The 21,400-nt window shown below is 42.0% G+C and overlaps 1 protein-coding gene across 1 annotated transcript; it reads left to right on the forward strand.

The window, feature by feature from the left end:
• The first annotated feature begins 196 nt into the window (after positions 1–196).
• Positions 197–19,548, forward strand: btbd9 (BTB domain containing 9). Its single transcript, XM_089022298.1, has 11 exons — positions 197–329; positions 1,662–1,867; positions 6,691–7,054; positions 8,238–8,505; positions 9,407–9,626; positions 12,163–12,282; positions 12,372–12,481; positions 12,596–12,785; positions 13,629–13,736; positions 13,838–13,916; positions 18,529–19,548. The coding sequence occupies exons 2-11, from the start codon at positions 1,680–1,682 to the stop codon at positions 18,718–18,720; spliced, it is 1,839 nt and encodes a 612-aa protein (XP_088878424.1). The 5' UTR covers positions 197–329; positions 1,662–1,679; the 3' UTR covers positions 18,721–19,548.
• The last annotated feature ends 1,852 nt before the right edge of the window (positions 19,549–21,400 follow it).

Consider the following 21,400-nt stretch of genomic DNA (forward strand, 5'->3'; position numbering starts at 1 on the left):
AGACATGCTCCAGCCAGTCGTGTGTTCGCCTTCCTCAACTGCTACAATGTCATTAAATGGGCAATTACTATAATATACAAAAGAGTCTTGCCTTCTGAGGAATACAAACAAAACCACAAATTGGCGAGTTGACGTGTCAAAATCAATTGGGTTATGCGCTCGTACACCGGAAGTAGTTACCCAAGACCAGGAAGTGCTTCGCTCCGCTGTGATGTTGGACATTTCGGGGCTTTTCCTTTAAACGCGGAGGATCGGTCAACGTTTTTTGTTTCTTTGGTCTTTTTGGAACCGTCTTTGAGCATTCTAATAGTTTGCCTGCTACTTGCTTGGTGAGTAAAACTCGCGGCAATGGGAAAAAAGTGCATTTGGCGAAACTCGCGTTGTCCGACAAACAACATCGATGCCGATAAATCACACCGACTGGTTCTTCAGCTGCTTCAAGAAACGATAATATATGTTGCAATTTATTGTTAAACACAAAGCTGACTTATAAATGCTTCCAATTATCCCCCACCAACCTGAAAATAAGTCTGATTTCTGATCGCCTATTATCGATGAGACTACATTGTTTAAATATTTTCCTCCCCTTCAGGGATTTACTGGTTATCTGCACGTGAGAATTAAGTTTCACAAAAATAATCGAAATAAATGTTGTTTTTTCAGATAATGTGTATATAAGGTGTTTCTCAAACGTCTCGTTTGTCAAAACGTAAACGCACCCCAAATTGTAATGCTGCAGAAATGGAACACCAAACAAACAACGATTGTTTTGAGAATTGAACGAAAAGTAATTTCTTTTTTTTCGTCGACGGATCGGCTACAAAAAAAAATAATCTCATCTCATTTTCCGTACCGCTTATTCCTCATTAGGGTCGCGGGGGTTGCTGGAGCCTATCTCGGCTGTCTTCGGGCACGAGACACCCTGAATTGGTTGCCAGCCAATCGCAGGGCATACAAACAGTCACTCTCACACTCACACCTAGGGACAATTTGGAGTGGTCAATCTGCCTGCCATGCATGTTTTTGGAGTGTGGGAGGAAACTGGAGGACCCGGAGAAAACCCACGCAGGTCCGGGGAGAACATGCAAACTCCACATAGGGAGGTCGGACTGGGACGCGAACCGGCGACCTCCGCACTGTGAAGCCGGTGTGCTAACCACTCGGCTACCGGGCCGCCTCAAAAAAAATCATCGGCTTATTTATATGCAATGCAACTCAAAGTCACAGTGCAGAAAATGCAATAGCCAACAGTGATTATGATTCAGTTACTGGTTTTGTCAGTAACGTCAGTCAGGAAATAAAAATTGTTCACTATTATTTGTAATAAAAGCAAATTAATTAAAAATAATAAGAATCATAACAACCATAGACAATAGTCTCCCGTAGACATTTGCAGATATCCATCAATAAGGTGAACGACGGTGCTCTAAAAATGAATCATTTGTAGACTAATTTTATAATTATGAATTAATCATTGCACCCCTTTGTTTACAACCTTCTTGTGAGTACCGGCAGTGTGGGTCACTGGGGCTCCATTTTGAACTACAGAGGTATTAAACAGATTTTTCCGGCACCTCAAATGCATGATTCAAATAAAGTAACCTGGCCAGCTTATTCTGTATCTTACCATTCACTTACACTGTTTATTTATCTGTTGGCAGGTGGGCCCCGACACCGGCATGAGCAATAACAGCCACCCCCTGCGGCAGCCGGCCTCTGTGTCGGAGATTGACCACATCCACCTGCTGTCAGAGCAGCTGGGCACACTGGCGCTGGGCGAGGACTACAGCGACGTTACCTTCATTGTGGAGGGTAAACGGTTCCCTGCGCATCGAGTAATCCTGGCCGCGCGGTGCCACTACTTCAGGTAGGCTTTTCTTTAAGTGAAAAATGCTTGCAACTAATGAGTTTTCCTTTTAGTTAAAAAGAAGAGTGAAACAACTAAAAAATATCTACTAAGTAATCTACGAGACTCCTTTCAATCATCTGCAGGTGTTTTTGGAGTGTAGGAAGGAGCAGCCTGCATTTTGTCAAACTATTGTATAACACAAATTGAAAGTGTAGCAAATGCATCATATACTAACAGGGTCTCACTTCCAGCTTTCTTCCATGACATCATCAGAAATTAGTCAAATTGATTCTTAATCTCAAAAATAGAAGTAGTCACCTGCCCGCCAAAAATAAACAAATAAATACATACATAACGATCTGTTTTGATTCGGTGCAACGATAGATCAGTCGACTTTCATGGAAAATTACAGAAATCAAAATAGTATTCTTTGTTGAGAATCTGAAAATCTGATGAACAATTTTAATTTCAACAAGGTTTTGATATGAACGGTATGAACCGTTACGCAAAAATAGTTGAGGGGCAATTTTAGGTTCATTTGATTATTGATTAGTTGTAGACAAAAGTTCTAAACATGTGATCAGAATCATAAAACTTTTATTCGTCCCACAATGGGGACATTTGCAGTCATAAAACACATTTTTACAAAACAATTTTTCTGGTGATCCAATGTGTTTTTTTCTTTATGGGTTGTTGTGCTAGCTTGTCATCGAAGACAATGTGGGAAACACTTGTGTCATGAAAAGAAAAGATGTCACAGTGCTTCTCTAATTTGTGCTGAAGTTGCTTTCAAGTCAATGATTGTTGAAAAAATTACATGTTAAATCTAATGGCGGCCGTGGATTTCATCGGTAGGCCTTCAGTAATGCTAGCCTGAATCAATCCAGACTTAAAAAAGTATGGTGTGATTTACTACAAGTCCACTAGAGGGGACCATTAGCCAGGAAATAACTGACTGACCTTTCTTAACCCATTCACTTCCAGACAGTGTGCAAAAATGTGTCCACTCCAGTGCCAGGTCTTTTGTCATTGTCATTTGAATTGCAGGACCCACGGAATATTGAGTTTTAGGACTATATAAACATTCAATGCAGCGGAAGATTCATTAGATTCTCTTCTTTCATTAGAAAAAAAGAGTTAATTTCTAATTTACATGGGTCTGGAGTTATATGATCTTGAAATGCCGTCGGCTGTCCAAAATACAATGCAATACATATATATTGCAGTAAAGTCTCGTTATATCGATATTCTCGGGAGTTAGAAAAAATGTCGATATAGCCGTACTGTCGATATATCCGTCCTGTGCCGAACTGCATTAACAAAAGCCGCCAAAAGAGGACATCCAAGCGCCATATAAGAAACGGAGTTGGCCATGAGCTCGCGATTTTGTGCCTCTTTTTTTGGGGGGGTGAGAGATGTTCCCCGAATGTTGCCTCAAAATGGCACATATAATTCTTTAATCGTTTGCAAACATGTATGCTTTCCTCTTCAGTGCTTTCCTCTACAGCAGGGGTGTGAAAGTCATTTTTTTGCCGCGGGCCACATTGTAGTTATGGTTTCCGCTCGAGGGCCGTTATGAATTTGGGGAACACATTAGAATGTTTAAATCCCTTCAAATATTACATATAGAGCACACAGCAAATTAATGAATAACTCGTTTTCAAATCTGAAGTCAAGGATAATGACTTTTATTGTGGTTGACATCCAAAAATATGAAATTTTAGCAATCATCATGGAATTTAACATGTTTGATTTGCTTTCGCGGGCCGAAAAAAATGATGTGGCGGGCTGGATTTGGCCCGTGGGCCTTGACTTTGACACCTGTGCTCTAGTGTATTTGAATCATATTCATAACTGGATGTGTAACAAGAAAGCATATTATCCGAATCTGAAGCCATTGTTTGGATTCACAAGCAATGCAAGACGTCTTGGCATGAAGTCATTTTTATTGGTGTTTTGCATTTGAATAAAAAGTGACATCGGTTGTCCTTTAATACACAGTATGGAATGTATGGTAATTTTCAAAATCACGCTTCAGCAGACAAAACAAGAAACATTGTTGCAAAAAACGATTGCATTCATATACAGTACAGTGGGCATGTACATAACACAATAGGGAAACTGCAACGCTTACATCTTACTGTATTATGTATGCAATTTAAAAAAGTCATCAATCTTCTGCTTCCCATTTTTACCTTTTAACACAAACACTTCAATCTCGTCTGCTACACACGATCTAGCGTCTGAAAATGGAAATGGCTCTGCTACACGGGAGCTGGTCACATAACAAACTCACGTGACCAAGTCACGTGACCAAGTCGACCAATGGCGAGGCCGATGGCGCGACCGATGGCGTGTATCGATATAAACATAGCAAAATGGCCGGCGGGAGATGAAAAAGAGCACCGTAGTAACCGGATTATCGTAAAAACCATGAATCGTACTAAACGGAACTAATTATACATAAAAAGACTAGAAATGTGCACGGGAAATGAAAGTAGTGTCGTAATAAGCAGTATTATCAATATAAACGATATCGATATAACGAGACTTTACTGTAGTTTATATAGGGCTGGAACAAAGTGCGAACATGGAAAAGGGAAATGCTGCCCCCTTGTGGAGAGGAAAAAAACACTGCCAAAGGCCATGGTCTGCACTTTATCGGCGGCCAAATAAGAAAAAAACAAAACCTGAACAAATACGGGAATGGCGGCCTACGTTATATTTTCATTTCCGAATAAATTCGGGGATGGCAGTGAATGAGTTAATGATGTCCATTTTGTCTTGAAAAGTCCGTCTTGAAAATGGCTTAAACAGTAAATCATCCACCAAATCTATTTCTTCTCCTCTTTCAGCCATTGTGGGTTGACAAAACCACTATTTAACTCATTCCTCCCGGCAAACGACTACTGTCGTTGTGTTTTTACTTCCGTGTATACCGAGTCACGCCTCCAGTCGGGCTGAAGCAATAGCAAATAATGCCGGATGCCGACTACAGGTGGTCCGGACAATTGTGCTTCTAGATCGAGAAAATGAAAGGTAGCAGTTCAAGTGCCGATTGAAACTGATGCGACACAAGTTACATGTCCCTTTAAAACAGATTATATGCAGCTTTGCCTTTAAGAGCGTCATCTCCTTCATGCGCAAGACAATGTGCTCTCCTCTATCTTCAAAGCGCCTTCTATTTTTCGTCATGGATGAAATACCATGTAAGTATATGTTGTAACTATTTCATGAGCTATTCAGAAGAGGTTTACCTTGATACTGAAATGCATAATCTAACCCTAACTTGTTTATTTACAGAGAAATATTAAAAATAAGGAGTGTCCCGAATTCGGAACATTCTAATGCTATTTTCACGATGATATTGTTGATCCTGACTTGGTACCCGATGCGAATAATTGTAAGTGAACGGTGCATTTTCCACAAATAGCTGTACCTCATAGCTTTGCATTCTCAATGTGATTATTGAAACGGAGGTCCATATGTTTTTTTTCTAAAATACCCATGTACTGTATATCTTTCCAGATCCTGATGAGAATGAAATAGATGACCATGTTGTTGAAGACATTTTGGCATCTGACACAGTCGTGACTTCTATCACCATACAAATACTTTCGGGCTGATCAACTACGTGCTTAATACGCTATCTCCAGGAAATCACTCAAATGGTGGAAATACCTGTTCTTGTTTCTAGTGGATATTTGTATTTGCAATGGATTTATACTGATGAAACTCTCTCCAAACCATCAAGTGAAAACCAGAACAGGTCGCCTCCGAAAAAGGACTCAGTTAGAATTCAGGACAAACTTAGCTCATCAGTTGTTTGGCAATTACAGACGGAAAAGAAAAAGAGAATGCATGAAGGAGAATGACACTGTTGCCCTCCTTCATTTGCCAGTACAATTGGATAAAAAGAGAACATGTCAAGAGTGTGCAAAGAAGAAAATTCGTCGCGAGCCAACAACAGGTTGTGAGCAATGCAAGGTGAACCTATGCATTCCATGTTTGAAACCATACCTCAAATAAAAACATCCTAAATTATTTTTAATGCATTCTATGTTTATTTCATGCGTATGTGAGTTGTTGTGAATGCCTTTTGTTGTAATTTGCAGGTTTTTGAAAAAAAAAAATCTTCATTAACATTTCAATAATTTTCTAAATGTTATGAAAGTGTACTGAAAGTTTCATAAATATTGAACAACAAATAAAGAAGTTTCCTGCTGAAGCCACTCAGGGAGCACACTACAAAGCTAGGCTGCAGGCTCTGTCGGCTATGGGGGAAGAAATGCAAAATGCCTGCTAGGGAGGAAAGAGTTAATTAACACAATATATTTGCTTCTGCAGCTCGCTGCCAATATAGTGTGCTAGCTCTGGCCAGTAGGCTCTTTTCACGAGTGGCTTGTGATTAGAGCAGTTTTCTCAAACTATGATTGGCTAGTCACTAGCCAATCATAATTTGCGAAATCTCTGACGTTGCCAGCGCCTTCGAGCAGGCCTTGGGTTGCTAACTCGAACTCTGATTTTAAAGCAACTGTTTCATTGAAATTGATTTTTATGCTGCAGGGCCTGCACTGGTAACAAATGATGGCTGAAATGTGACTCGTTAAATGCTTGAATGCAAAAACACATGTCTGGACGCAGCGCAATTGTGGGTAAACGTAAAGAAAGGAACCTGAAAGACAATTTGGAATTATTTAACAAGAATTCATGGACAAAATATAATTAAGATCAGTCCGCTATTTTTAGGTCAGCTGAGAAGGATTTACAAGCCTTGACTGTCCCCCACTGGTGAAATATTTGTTTAAATAGACTCTTACATGTTTATGCGCATCCGGCAGGGCTCTGCTGTACGGTGGGATGAAGGAGTCCCAGCCGCAGGCAGAGGTGAGCCTGGAGGAGACGCGGGCAGAGGCCTTCTCCATGCTGCTGCGCTACTTGTACACCGGCCGCGCCAGCCTCAGCTCGGCCCGCGAGGAGGTGCTTCTGGACTTCTTGGGCCTGGCCCACCGCTATGGCCTCCAGCCGCTAGAGGACTCCACCTCTGACTTTCTACGCACCGTCCTGCACACGGGAAACGTGTGCCTGGTCTTCGATGTGGCCAGCCTGTACTCGCTGAGTGCGCTGGGCACCGCCTGCTGCTCTTACATGGACAAGCATGCTCCCGAGGTCCTCAACTCAGACGGCTTTCTGGCACTCTCCAAAGTGAGGACTTTAAAGGGCAACCGACACCATTTTTTGTTTCCTAAATGACATCAGAAAAAGGTTTTATAGCATCTAAAATACCCAAAACACGCTGGCTGATATTTTTAACACCAATAAAAATTACTTAGTTTCCAAAAACTGCCATTAATGAAACTGGGGAAATTCAGAAAGTCCCGCCCCCTTGTTCGTGAAGTCACTATGGGTCACACACTGTCTTGCTCCAGAATCAAAACAATGGCTTCAGAGAGTTCAGATTCGGAGAAGATGCTTTCTTGTTACTCATCCAGTTATGAATATGATTCAAATCGTTCTGAAGAGGAAAGCATAAATGTTTGCACTCAATTAAAGAAGTGCTTCCATATCAATACGAGACGTCTGCAAGCGATGAAACCGGTGAAGGAGATCTGGACTCTGATGTAGCAGCCCAGAAAATGCACAAGATGGCGCACAAGCGGCGTTTCATCCAGTATATGGAGCCGCTACTAAGAGCGAACTTCGGTTAAAGCCGCCCATGATTCGTTAAAATCCGTGGTAGAAGAAAGAGGGGTGGGTTTTACGCACACACACAAAAGAGACAGCGGCACAATTTGAGCTGCACACGAACATCAGAGATGTTGAGACGAGAGAGAGCTCGACAGCGCAACAGAGTAACAAATGACACGGTGGAAAGTGGATGTTTGTCTGATCGGTTTGCTCCACTAATATGGCGATTGCTCTCTTTCACCAGGTGAGCTCACAGTTAGCATGCAGTGTCACTAAATGAGTAAACATGCATCAAACCTCCGCTATCCAAGCGCTGAATCGCTAAGTCTGGTTAGCTTCCTCGTTTGCCTCCGCTGGTCCTCGACTGCTCCGGTTCCTTTGGAAATGGCTGCTTTGTCCGCTGGGAATTTGTGTAAACTTACACCTTCTTTATGCGTGTTACCGCAATTGGCTGCCACACAACGATTCACCATCATGTTATTTATGTAGTTTGGCTTCTAATTTCGCGATCAAAACTGTGTTTTCAGGCGAAAAAAAAGTACCCAAAATGCATTGTGTGTTGCTTTCTCGGTCAGGGGCGTTACGAATGTGATGTCACTACTGGCATTGTCGTCAACTCGAAAACAAGACTTTCTGAATATTCAGCGTGACTTTTTTAAAGTAAAATATAGCTACTGTATATATGGTTCTGCATTAACAGATGGCGCTGCTGTCGGTGGTGCGGCGCAATTCGTTCGCCGCCAGCGAACGGGAGATCTTCCAGGCGTTGTGCCGCTGGTGCCGGCAGCGCGGCGATAGTGGCGAGACGCAGGAAGTGATGACGGCCGTGCGGCTGCCGCTCATGACGCTGACGGAAATGCTGAATGTGGTGCGGCCTTCTGGCCTGCTCAGCCCCGACCACCTGCTGGACGCCATCAAGCTGCGCTCGGAGAGCCGTAACATGGACCTCAACTTCCGCGGCATGCTCAGTCAGTGCCCTTAATCTTATTTGCGTGTATGGATTGCGTGAGATATGAAATTTGATGTGGCATGACTTGGTGCATGAAAAAAATATGACAGAGATATCCTGCATGCATCAGAGGACCGACACCCTTGTGCAAATTAATTGCACCACCCTGTGATCTTGACTGTTTGCTGGTTTAGGTCATTCGAAAGCTTGCTCATTCCAAAGTTAAGAACAATGTTTGCCACAATAGGGGTGGAGTCTGTCTGACATACTTGACCAACCACATTCCCTAATTACTTGTTTGCCAGGCCTTCGATTGGATAATTAATGGATTACCATGTCCTAATCCCTTTTCCGTCGGGTATAAAAAGAAGGGGTTTTTGGCTTGTAAATCAGTTCGCATTAGAAAGTAGAAAATTATGTTTTATGGGTACATGGGAACGGATTATTCTCATTTTAATGGTTTCCTATGGGAAATTATTTTTTGGAATACACACTTTTCGCCTTACACACTCTGTCTGGAAACCAATTAAGTTCGTAAGCCAAGGTCCCACTGTAATTGAAATCTGGTACAGGGACCCTTCCATTATCAACAACTGTCAAAATCTGGTCGATTCCATGCCAAAACGCATCACTGAGGTGATAAAGAACAAGGGAGAACACAGTTCTTACTAAAAATTACATTTTAATCATTTGAGTTGTCAAAAAATGTAAACAATCAATTTTATGCCAAAATAACAGGGTGGTACAATTAATTTGCACAAGGGTATATGTTATTTTTAAATCCACCATTGAGCATTTTTAAATACACCCCAAAGCACTCCTGGACACTAGTTGTTTTTGTTGAAATGTGCTCTGCATGTTGCTTTTATTTCTTCCCAGTAGAAGGCCACCTAGTCATCTATGCTCTTGTTGTCTTTCAGTACCAGAAGAAAACATCGCCACCATGAAGCACGGCGCTCAGGTGACCAAAGGCGAACTAAAATCGGCACTCCTGGACGGGGACACTCAGAACTACGACCTGGATCATGGCTTCTCCCGGCACCCCATTGAGGACGACGGCCGGGCCGGCATCCAGGTCAAACTGGGACAGCCGTCCATCATCAACCACGTGCGACTGCTGCTGTGGGACAGAGACAGCCGGTAAGGACGCCCCCCCCCCCCCCCCTTCGCGAGCGCCATGTCATATCTTACGAAGGCACCTCGCTTTCCTCCTCGCAGCCATTGAGTCCTATTGTACTCGCCAGATTGATCTTCATGTCATTATTTGTGTGACCTTGTCTGAAATTTAAGATGTGATGACAAACCGCTCCATCCCGGTGGGGTGTTGCATCATTTTGGTTTTCAGCTTAGGATAGTTTTGGAGTCAAAGATAAATGAATGACAGTATCACTCACGCCGCCATAAAAGTAAATAATTTTTGTTCTTGGCAGGAATAAGTCTTTTTTTTTCCAGTGTAAAAGGCGCACCCAAAAGCCTTCATTTTCTTCCAAAGATGACCCTGTGCCTTATACACAGGTGCACCTTATATGGGAAGTCATATTGAGTCACAACAGGTCTCGCAACTACTGTCAGCAGCCACTGACTCAATTTACCCCAGTAGATGAAGTAGTGCGTAACCCCAGCCTCTACTTCTGTGTAAGCTCTCAGTCGTACAGGAGTGGTCCATCGATGAGAAGGTTTCTTCAGCCGTCATCTGTACAATTTTGAAGGTTTCGGACGTTTCGCCTCCTATCCAAGAGGCTTCGTCAGCAAACTAAAGTCTGACTGGTCGTATCGGCCCTATTTATATATCCCTAATGTCTAGGCATGGCGGCGCCGGACACAGCTATGATAGGTCACTACTCTCAGGTTCTTCTCAAGATACAAAAAGGAGAGGAGTACCAGTACCTTATATTGCAGGAGTTTCTGAAAAATTACAAAGAGTCCTTTGGCAACATAAATTTCCAACTTATTTCAAACCGATAAACACGATAAGGCAAAAATTAGTGCATCCAAAAGAGAAGGTACCAAATGAAAAAACAAAGTAATGTAGTTTATTCCATACATTGTAAGAATGAAAATTGCAAAGAGCAGTACATTGGGGAGACTCAACAAATTGTCAAAAAAAGACTTTATCAACATCGCAGGGATAATATAAGTGGGCCTCAATCGGCAGTACATTTGCACCTAAAAGCTAGCAACCACTCATTTGACGACAATGAGGTTAAAATCTTAGCGAAAGAACATAGATGGTTTAAAAGGGGGGTAAAAGAAGCGATTCTTATAAAACAACAAAATCCTTCTTTAAACCGGTCTGGTGGGGTGAGGTCTAATTTGGATCGTTCATACAATAGCCTGCTTAGGCAAACAGGTTAGGCAACATTCGTTATGCTGATGAGGTGATACCGGTGGGAGTGGGGGAAATAGGCCAGTCGTTAGTCAGGAATGTAGGAACAATCAGTGGGGCAACAGGGAGGGGTCCTCTGCTTCCCCCAACCTGAGAGTAGTGACCTATCATAGCTGTGTCCGGCGCCGCCATGCCTGGACATTAGGGATATATAAATAGGGCCGATACGACCAGTCAGACTTTAGTTCGCTGACGAAGCCTCTTGGATAGGAGGCGAAACGTCCGAAACCTTCAAAATTGTACAGATGACGGCTGAAGAAACCTTCTCATCCCAGCGTCTACTGTAGCGCCTTATAAAGTGGTGTGCCTTATATTTGGAAAACATTTTTCATTTATTGAACGTGGGCCTTATAGACCCGTGCACCTCATATATGGAAAACGTTTGAAAATACACCATTCGTTGGGGGTTCCCTTTATACTCCTGTGCACCTTATCAGAATCAGAATCATCTTTATTGCCAAGTATGTAGAACACACGAGGAATTTGTTTCCGGTAGAACACGCTGCACTAGTATCGTCGTCAAAAAAAACTGCTAAGTGGCACTATACAGTTCCATTTTGGCTACTGTTGAAAACGGAAAACGTTTAAAAAATGCACCAGTCATTGGGGACGCGCCTTGTACTCCGGTGTGCCTTATATATGGAAAACGTTTGAAAATGCACCATCATTTGGGGTGCGCCTTATACTCCTGTGCGCCTTATGGATGGAAAAAGTTTGAAAATACACCATTCTTTGGGGTTGCACCTTGTACAGTGATACCTTGGCTTACGAAGTTAATTGGTTCCCAGACAGTGTGTAAGGCGAAAAGTATGTATCCCAAAAATTAATCTCCCATCGGAAACCATTAAAATGAGAATAATCAGTTCCCAGGTCCCCATAAAACATGATTTTCTACTAAATAAGCCATAAAACTACACAAAATATACCTTATTTTGTATATCGATGAGAAGGTTTCTTCAGCCGTCATCTGTACAAAAGTGAAGGTTTCGGACGTTTCGCCTCCTATCCAAGAGGCTTTTGTACAGATGACGGCTGAAGAAACCTTCTCATCGATGGACCACTCCTGTACGACTGAGAGCTTACAGACTTATTTTGTGTATATTCAATGTGCTATTGTGTTGCAATGAAAGAAATACACTGCACTGTATAATAAAGTCATTTTATTTACATTTGTGACGGTCGTTGATGGCTTGATGGAATGGAGTGGGCCTTATACACTGGAAAATATGGTAATCAAGTGCAGCGGAGTTCCAATGTGATCTCATCCGAGTTGTCTTATCGTCATGGCAGCTCGTATTCTTACTACATCGAAGTTTCCATGGATGAACTGGACTGGGTTCGCGTGGTGGACCATTCCAAGTTTTTGTGCCGCTCTTGGCAGAATCTCTTCTTCACGCCCAGAGTGTGCAGGCAAGCCCCGTTTCCGCCTCTCCTGCTGCCGCTCGATTTGTTTCTGTTCTTGTTGACACAGCGGTGCCGGTTTTTCTTGTGCGTGGCAGGTACGTTCGCATCGTGGGAACGCACAACACGGTCAACAAGGTCTTCCATCTGGTGGCTTTTGAGTGCATGTTCACCAACCGCACCTTCACCCTGGAGCAAGGACTGCTGGGTGAGTTCTGGGAACGGAGCGCTCTCTCCCTGTTATACGTCTCACTTTTCCTTCCTCATACATACGTCTTGGCCACCTACCTACCATTCACCGTGCCACGTGCAATGTCCATAGTGCCCAGCGACAACGTGGCCACGGTGGCGGCGTGCGCCAGCGTGATCGAAGGCGTCAGTCGCAGCCGCAATGCTTTGCTCAACGGCGACACGCGCAACTATGATTGGGACTCGGGCTATACCTGCCACCAACTAGGCTCGGGCGCCATCGTCATCCAGCTGGCTCAGCCTTACTGCATCGGCTCTTTAAGGTAACCCACAAATCAATAAATGGACGAGCTTATTGATTACAGTAAAAGGTGAAAGTATATATCTCTTTGTTGTATGTTGAGAAAATTAAATGCACCTTATAGTGCAGTAAATACAGGTATTCCATCCCAAAATATTGTTTGAAAATTGAAAATTTCCTTTGACTGTACAGACACTCCCCACCTTACGAACATGATACATTCCGGGCCGTCGTTCGATTGGTGAATTTGTTCGTAAGTTGTTTCAGTGCTATACTTTGTATGGAATGTATGTTTCAGTCAAACACTGAACGGGGAAGTATAAAACACAGACGCTCTAACAGTCGTCAAATAAATTGATACCTACTGTAGTATGACGAGATATATCCTCGGGTCTTCAGTAAGCCATTACTGAAGCTGCTGGGACATAATTACTGAATTACGTGCCAGCAGCAATTACTTTTTGTTATGCATCGCCTCCTCCTCAGAGCATCAACTGTTAAAAGGGATTTCCTTCCCGCCCACATACTCGACGCAGCCAATCCTAAGCGGGCTCGGCGGATTGGGGCCTGAACTCGTTGGCAAAACTTAAGCAGTGTGTTGATTGGTCAGCCCTGGTGTCCGTCACGTAAACATCCAGCCCTTGAAACCTCCAAAGTGTCTGTGCGTGTGCGTGAAGCAACAGTATGCAGCCAATCACAAGCGAGCTTGGCAAGGAAAAAGGCGCGCAATACAAAATCTAATTTGCAGCATCTCTGTACGAACATTTTTCCACATACTCTACCTGCAAAAATGTTCGTATGTACCGTAACTCGAATGTTCGTAAGTTGGGGAGCGTGTACTCACTTTTTTTAACTTTGTGCGCAGACTCCTGCTGTGGGACTGCGATGAGCGCTCATACAGTTACTACATTGAGGTCTCGACCAACCAGCAGCAGTGGACCAAGGTGGTGGACCGCACGCGAGTGACGTGCCGGTGAGGCCAGCGAAAGCGACGGACGGATGAGCGACGATATAGAAAGATGGACAGCGTTGCTTCATGTGTGCTAACGCTGTCCATGTGACCTTGTGCGGCAGGTCCTGGCAGAGCCTCAAGTTTGACAAGCAGCCGGCTTCATTCATCCGCATAGTGGGCACGCACAACACAGCCAATGAGGTGAATCTATGCCGCCATTGACGCCCCTATACCTTGGCCGTCTCGGCAACGCTGCATTCGCGTCAAACAGTGCACACAAATTGGGAGGTAGCGGAACTTAAGAAGTGCAATCATTTCACACTACAGACATTTGTTTACAAGTACAGTGATACCTAGGTTTACGAACGCTTTAGCTAACGAACTTTTCACCAGAGTATAATCTTGGCATACGAACGATTTTTTGGGGAAACACACAATGAGTGATGTGTCGTTCACGAACGAGCTCAAGTGAACGAAGAGAGCAGGCTCCTAACAAAGAGCTGGAAATGGCAGGCGACTTTTTTTCCCTCTATTCACCGCCCCCAGTCTCCGGTTAAAGCCGCACGTGATTGGTCAAGATCCGTGATAGAGGAGGTAGGGGACACACGCAGCAGTGAGTGGGGGGTGGGGTTACAGAAACAGAAACACACACACGGAAGGGAGATGACAGATCTTAAAACAAAAGTGAAAAAAAACAAAAGTGAAATGGTGAGAAAATGGATAGAAAACACAAACAAATTTGAACTCGTTTCAACTTTATTGATAGTTCAAAGGCAGAGTGTAGAGTGTAAGGTTAAAATATCCCATCAATCAGGCTCCACAAATAACCCGCACAAGCCATCCGTACAATTTGAAGAGAACCTACAAGCAAGGGAACCAGCTTTTAATGAAGTTTCTAGTGTGTTTGCTTGCATCTGTTGCTGTTGCAATATCACAACTTCTAAGATGTACAACCAAGAGCTCCTTGAGTCACTTTCTGCAAAAAGCTATCCATTCTATCAAGTCATCAATGACCATCACAAAGGTAAATAAAACAACTTTATTATACTGTACAGTTTATTTCTTTAATTACAATACCATAGTACATTTATTATCCATAAAATAAGGTATATTTTGTGTAGTTTAAGGCTTATTTAGTTGAAAATTATGTTTTATGGGCACCTGGGAACAGATTATTCTCATTTTAATGTTTTCCTTTGGGAAATTAATGTTTGGAATACACCACCACCTTACACACATTTTCTGGGAACCAATTGAGTTTGTAAGCCAAAGTATCACTGTACGACATCAAATTGGGACATCAAAGGCACGTCCTGTTCAACTGTCTGCCGTCAATCAAATATGACAACCACCACATGGAAAGTGAATCCAACTTTGTCTATCGTCTTCATTTTATTTACACATAACTTGGATGCTTGAGTCGCTAAAATACATAGATTTTGACCTGTCGGCGAACTATTATGTGCGTCTAAAAATCTAAAAAAAAGGGGAAGTCCCAAGTTATCTGTTTTGTTCATTGAAATGTTGTGCATCAAAAGTACTTGCCGTGTTGGTATGGAGTATCAAATATCATCTCTTAAAGGACAACCAACACCATTTTTTTGTTTCCTAACTGACGTCAGAAAAACGTTTTATAGCATCTAAAATACCCAAAACATGCAGGCTGATATTTTTAGTCAAATGAAAAACACAAATAAAAATGACTTAAAGTTCCCAAAACTACTTCAAAATGACCTCAGAATTTCCATTTTCCATCCCCTCCCAGTATGTCGTGCCTTGCTCGAGAATCAAAACAATGGCTTCAGATTCGTTGAAGATGCTTTCTTGTTACTCATCCAGTTATGAATATGATTCAAGTAGTTCTGAAGAGGAAAGCATAAATGTTTGCAATCGATTAAAGAAGTCTTTCCGTGTCAATTTGAGCTGTCAGGACTCCAATGTGGGCTGATTTGTCTGCTGGGAATTTGTGTCAACTCGTATCAAATACAGTAAAGTCTCGTTATATCGATATCGGATATATCGATAGACCCGGTTATATCGATACTATTTCTATGCACGCACGAAGAAAATTACATGCAAACAGGGTCGGATATATCGATAGTCCCGGTTATATCGATATTTTTTCGGACTCCCTTGAATATCGATATAACGAGACTTTACTGTAGTTGTCTTGGTGCAACACACAACGACACGTCACCATCGCTTTATGTGTTTTACTTCTAATTTCGCTATCAACACGGATCAACACGATGTTTTCAGACCAAACAAAGTACCCAAAATGCTTTGTGTGTCGCTTTCTCGATCAGGGGCGTTACAGACGTGACGTCACGTCAGGCATCGTCATCAACTCGAAAGCAAGACTTCCTGAATATTCAACGCGAGTCTTAAAACATAAAGTATAGCTATATGCGGTAGAATCTTTGTAAAATGCACTCAGTAGAAGTCATTTTAAGTGATTTGACAAATTATGGACACAACGGAGGCGTCGGTTGTCCTTTCAAGCCTTCAATGGGAAGATGTCCTTTTGCTGCTCTTTCATGCCACAACAACGAGGCACTCACTCTAAAGTAGCCAGTTCACACGCTGTCTGACGTCACCCACCTGTGCACTCAGGATGAGATCAAAGTACTCTCAAGCATCCACACCAGCCTGAATCCCAGTCAAGAGACTGGAAATCAAAAGCCACTTTTGGGAGAGTTAACTCATTCACTGCCATTCACAAATTTATTAGGGAGTTGAAAATATGACGTAGAGCGCCATTCCCGAATTTGTTCGGGTTTTGTTTTTTCATGCTTGGGTGCCGATAAAAAAGGGAAGATGATGAGAACCTTTGCTTCCATCTTCATTTGGGCGGAGACTGCACGCTCTTGTCATCATCATCATCATGATCATCATCATCATCATAATCTCTCTTATTTAGTCTTTTATTTAGTCATAATCTCTCTTATTTAGTCTCTCTTATTTACTTATTTAGGCTTTTTTGTTTTTATTTTCTCTACAATGTTGCTGATGCTATTAGCTTTGTCCTTGAGAGTTTTGAAAGGCGCTTATAAATACAATGTTTTATTAGTAGCTATCTATTAGCTAGCTAGTTGAATATGCTAGGTAGTATAATGTAAAGCGAGCTGACTATTAGCTATATAGCTATCTAGTTAGCTAGCCATCTATTAGCTATGTGCTTGAAAGTTCTGAATGGTGCTTATAAATACAATGTATTATTATTAGTACCTATCTATTAGCTATCTAGTTGAATGTGCTAAGTAGTATAATGTAAAGCTATTAGATATGTCCTTGAGAGTTTTGAAAGGTGCTAATTAATACAATGTATTAATATTAGTAGTACGTCTGGGTAAGCTCTCAGTCATACAGGAGTGGTCCATCGATGAAAAGGTTTCTTCAGCTGTCATCTGTACTTCTTTGAAGGTGTCGGACGTTTCGCTTCTTATCCAAGACACTTCATCAGCAAACTAAAGTCTTACTCCTAGTTTAGGCCCTATATATATATATATATATATATCTCCCTACTGTCCAGACATGGAGGTGCCAGACTCTGCTATGATAAAAGTAAATTTACTTGCGAGGACATTAAAGAGAACCAATTAGCCTTTTTGGATTGTAAAGTAATTATAAAAGAGGACAGAGCGCTAAAAACAGAAGTCTTTAGGAAGGCTACGCACACTGACCAATACTTGCGTTTCGATTCTAACCACCCTTTACAACACAAACTAGGAGTTATCAAAACCCTCGAGCATAGGGCTAAACTAATACCAACAAGCGTCAAGGGTAGAGAAAAGCAGTCAAAACATATCAGCAGAGCACTCACAAACTGTGGGTACCCTTAGTGGACATTTAACAAATGTCAGAAAGAAAGAATAGGGAAAGAAACCAAAAATTCTGAAGATACAAAAAGGAGAGGAGTAGCAGTACCTTACATTGCAGGAGTTTTGAAGGCAAAAATTAGTGCATCCAAAAGATGCACTAATATATATATATATATATATATATATATATATATATATATATATATATATATATATATATATATATATATAGGGCCTAAATGGATAAAAGCGAAACGTCCGACACCTTCAAAGAAGTACAGATGACGGCTGAAGGAACCTTTTCATCGAATATTAGTAGTAGTAGCTATCTATTAGCTAGCTTTCTATTTATTTGAGTTACTTCCGGGTTGAGTGAACGCTGGCGCATGTGGCTGCCGCTGCAGCACAGGAAAACTGATCCTGTGACTGTAAAGTGACCTTGAGAGATTTGAAAGGCGCTTCTAAATGAAATTTATTATTATTATTATTTATTATTATTATTATTATAAAACGTTAGCCATGGTCTCTGGCAATGTTTTTCTTACCCACAAGGGGGCAGCATTTCACTTTATTCCATGTCCAGCTTCAACTGTTGTTAGAACGCTATATAAACCAATACGTATGTATTGCCTTGTATTTTGGAAGGTCACCCTCATTTCAAGCTCATATCACTCCCGACCCATATAGTTTCGGAATTAACTCTTTTTTTCTGATGAAAGAAGAGAATCTAAGGTTTCTTATGCTGTATTTCACAGAATAACTGTGTGTATAGCTGGAAAAGGTGGTATTGGACCTGGGGAGTGATGTAGGCGTCAGCCTTTGACAGGTTGTTACTGGCTAACCAATTAGCGTGATTCGCTAGTATAGCATATGTTTGTGCGCTTTTTTCTGGATTGTTTTTAGCATTTGCTCAGTAAAAGCCATTGAAATTGCACCTGTGGTTGTGTATTCCTATTCACCGTGATCTCCCTCACACAATGTCATCCTTGCAGGTCTTTCACTGCGTCCACTTTGAGTGTCCGTCCCAGTCGGACACAGATGCAAAAGAAAGCGCCTCAGGCCTAGATGCCTCGGATTCGGCACCGTCCTCCTCGCAGCCGCCGCGACCTCAACGGCCGTCGCGCACGCACAGCCTACTGCCCTCCAACTTCTCTTCAGCTTCTTCACAGGCCAACAATCGCTAACACTGCCGCAGCCACGCCCCCGCAACCCCTATCGGAGGTTGTTGGGAGGACTGCCGTTTTTGCACAGCCGTCGCCGTCTTGCCGTCATAACATGTGCTGCTCTTTTGTCGTCTTCACGCGTCTTTTCTAGCCTGCTGTCGTCCTGACTCATTTGATATGTTTTTTTGTGACGTGCTAGACGCCGGCTCGGTTTTGAGTTCCTGACAAATGTGATATATTTTGAAGAAATCGGGCAACCATTTTTGCAATGCGTTTGTATGCAAATGGAACTTCATCGCATGAAGATGTGTTTGCATGTCCAATCAGCCTCCACTTAAAGGACAACCGACGTCACCGGACAAGTTGTGTCCATAATTTTTACAAAGATTCCACCGCATATAGTTATATTTTACGTTTTAAGACTCACACTGAATATTCCGGAAGTCTTGTTTTTGAGATGGTGACAAGTCCTCACCCTACGTCACTGACCGAAAAAAGGACACATTGTAACAGTCCTTCCATCAGGTCAGTGCATTTTGCTGTACTTGTTTGGAACAAAAAAGTGATGTCGGTTGTCCTTTAAATGTTCAGTGAACCCCCTCACCCATACCACAACAGAAACCGAACTGATATCAACATGTCTCCCATCGACTAAATCTACCCACCTTCTACCAAGGAAAGCAATAAGTTGATGCCAATTGAGGCTGAGGGGCCCAAAACAAGTTATTTGCGCAAACATAAAACTTGACATAACGTGAGCAGCTGCTATTGGCACTTTATAAGACTCAAGTTGTGGAAATAAAGTTTGCGCCTTGAGTCTTTTGACTGAGAAAGTAATCAAGCTCCTAATATGTTTAAGTTTGTGTGTGTGTGTTTGTTTGAATGACTAGTCTTGCGAGGACCACGAACATTTTATACCGTTCATAGTGAGGACATTTTCGACAAGTGAGGACTTTTTGGCCGGACCTCACAAGTTTTTCATTCTACGGGCTTCTCAAGGATATATATATATATATATATATCCTCTCATTAACCTCTCATTAACCACGCACACACACACACACACACACACACACACATAAACACACACAGTGAGTAAAAAGTGTGTGTATCCAAGTGAAATGAAAAAACACACCAAAAAAATAATTTTGGGTGAATTTGTGAGGACCTCTCTGAATATATATATATATACAGTAAAGTCTCGTTATATCGATATTCAAGGGAGTCCGAAAAAATATCGATATAACCTGGACTATCGATATATCAGATGTCGATATAACGAGACTTTACTATATATATATATATATATATATATATATATATATATATATATATATATATATATATATATATATATATATATGTAGCGATTAAAGTTTCAGAGAGGTCCTCACAAATTCACCCAAAATTATTTTTTTGGTGTGTTTTTTTCATTTCACTTGGATACACACACTTTTTACTCACTGTGTGTGTTTATGTGTGTGTGTGTGCGTGGTTAATGAGAGGAAAAAGTTCATACCACAAAAAGTCAAACCATATATTAACCATATTCACTACAGTGGTGACGTCGTTGAATGTACCCATTCATAAACCTCGCTCCTGCTGTTATTTCAGTTTCAATTCCACTTTTTATTTCTTTGTTTTTAAAGAAGTTGAAGTGGGAAACGGGGTGACATTTAGTGTTCGAATGTAACACTAGTTCTGTAAATTGTCAGCAACGTTGGTTGCTTATCTGGAGTTATCCGGACCTCACTAACCCATAGAAACAGGAGTGTGCGTGTGCGCGCGCGCACACGCACGCGCGCATGTTGCTCTGCTGAAGGAGCAGCAAGTAAAAATCAATTCAGGCAGGCTTTGCTTATCGACAGTTGTCAGATTTTTTTTTTTACCAAAACATGTAAAAAAGGTGAATTTTCGTTATGTAAAGGCCATCTATTTTCTGATCAATTTTACCTCACAAGAGTCGCGGGGGCATGATGAAGCTTGACCCCGTCGTCATCGGCGGGGGACACCCAGAACTGGTTAACTAATCGTAGTGCACACACAAACAATTATTCACAGTCACACCTCGGACAATTTTAAAAGTTCCATGAACTTGCCACGCACGTTTTTGGAACGTGGGAGGAAACCTCGTAACCGGAGGAAACACGCAAGCACGTGGAAAACATGCAAATTCCATACGATGAGACAGAAGATGGAATCGAACCTTGTTCCTATCCACTGTAAGGCTGACACGCCAAGCAGTCTACCACCGTTAAGATAGATGTTTTTAGAGAAAGAAAGCGAACGACAAGTGAAAAATATTTAGTCGAATGCCATCTAAATTGCGCATTTTTGGCACTGTCAGTACGTTACCTACAACAGTTGGCGTTAAAAACAACTGAATCGATTATTTCACTGCAATTTTCCAATACGTTATCTGAAAATGCAGCAATGTTGTCGGGTATCAATTTGAATCGACTTTTTAAACACGTTTTTAACGTATGCGCAGGTTGTCACTATGGTATGGAGTTTGAGGTGTTTCGAATGCTCAAAGTAAACTAGTAGACGTACAAGAGCAGCAACTTTAGCATTTCTCGTCAATGGTGGCAACATATGTCGTATTTTTGGCTGGCATGAGCTCACTTGAAGTTGCCCCGTCGATTTTGCTGCCACTGTTGACATATTTGGTGTTGCTGGACGCATTTCCGGCCGAGCTGGG

This window comes from Hippocampus bargibanti, linkage group LG19, assembly GCF_051943395.1.
Source record: "Hippocampus bargibanti isolate YZ-2025 linkage group LG19, ASM5194339v1, whole genome shotgun sequence".
Taxonomy (NCBI): Eukaryota; Metazoa; Chordata; class Actinopteri; order Syngnathiformes; family Syngnathidae; genus Hippocampus; species Hippocampus bargibanti.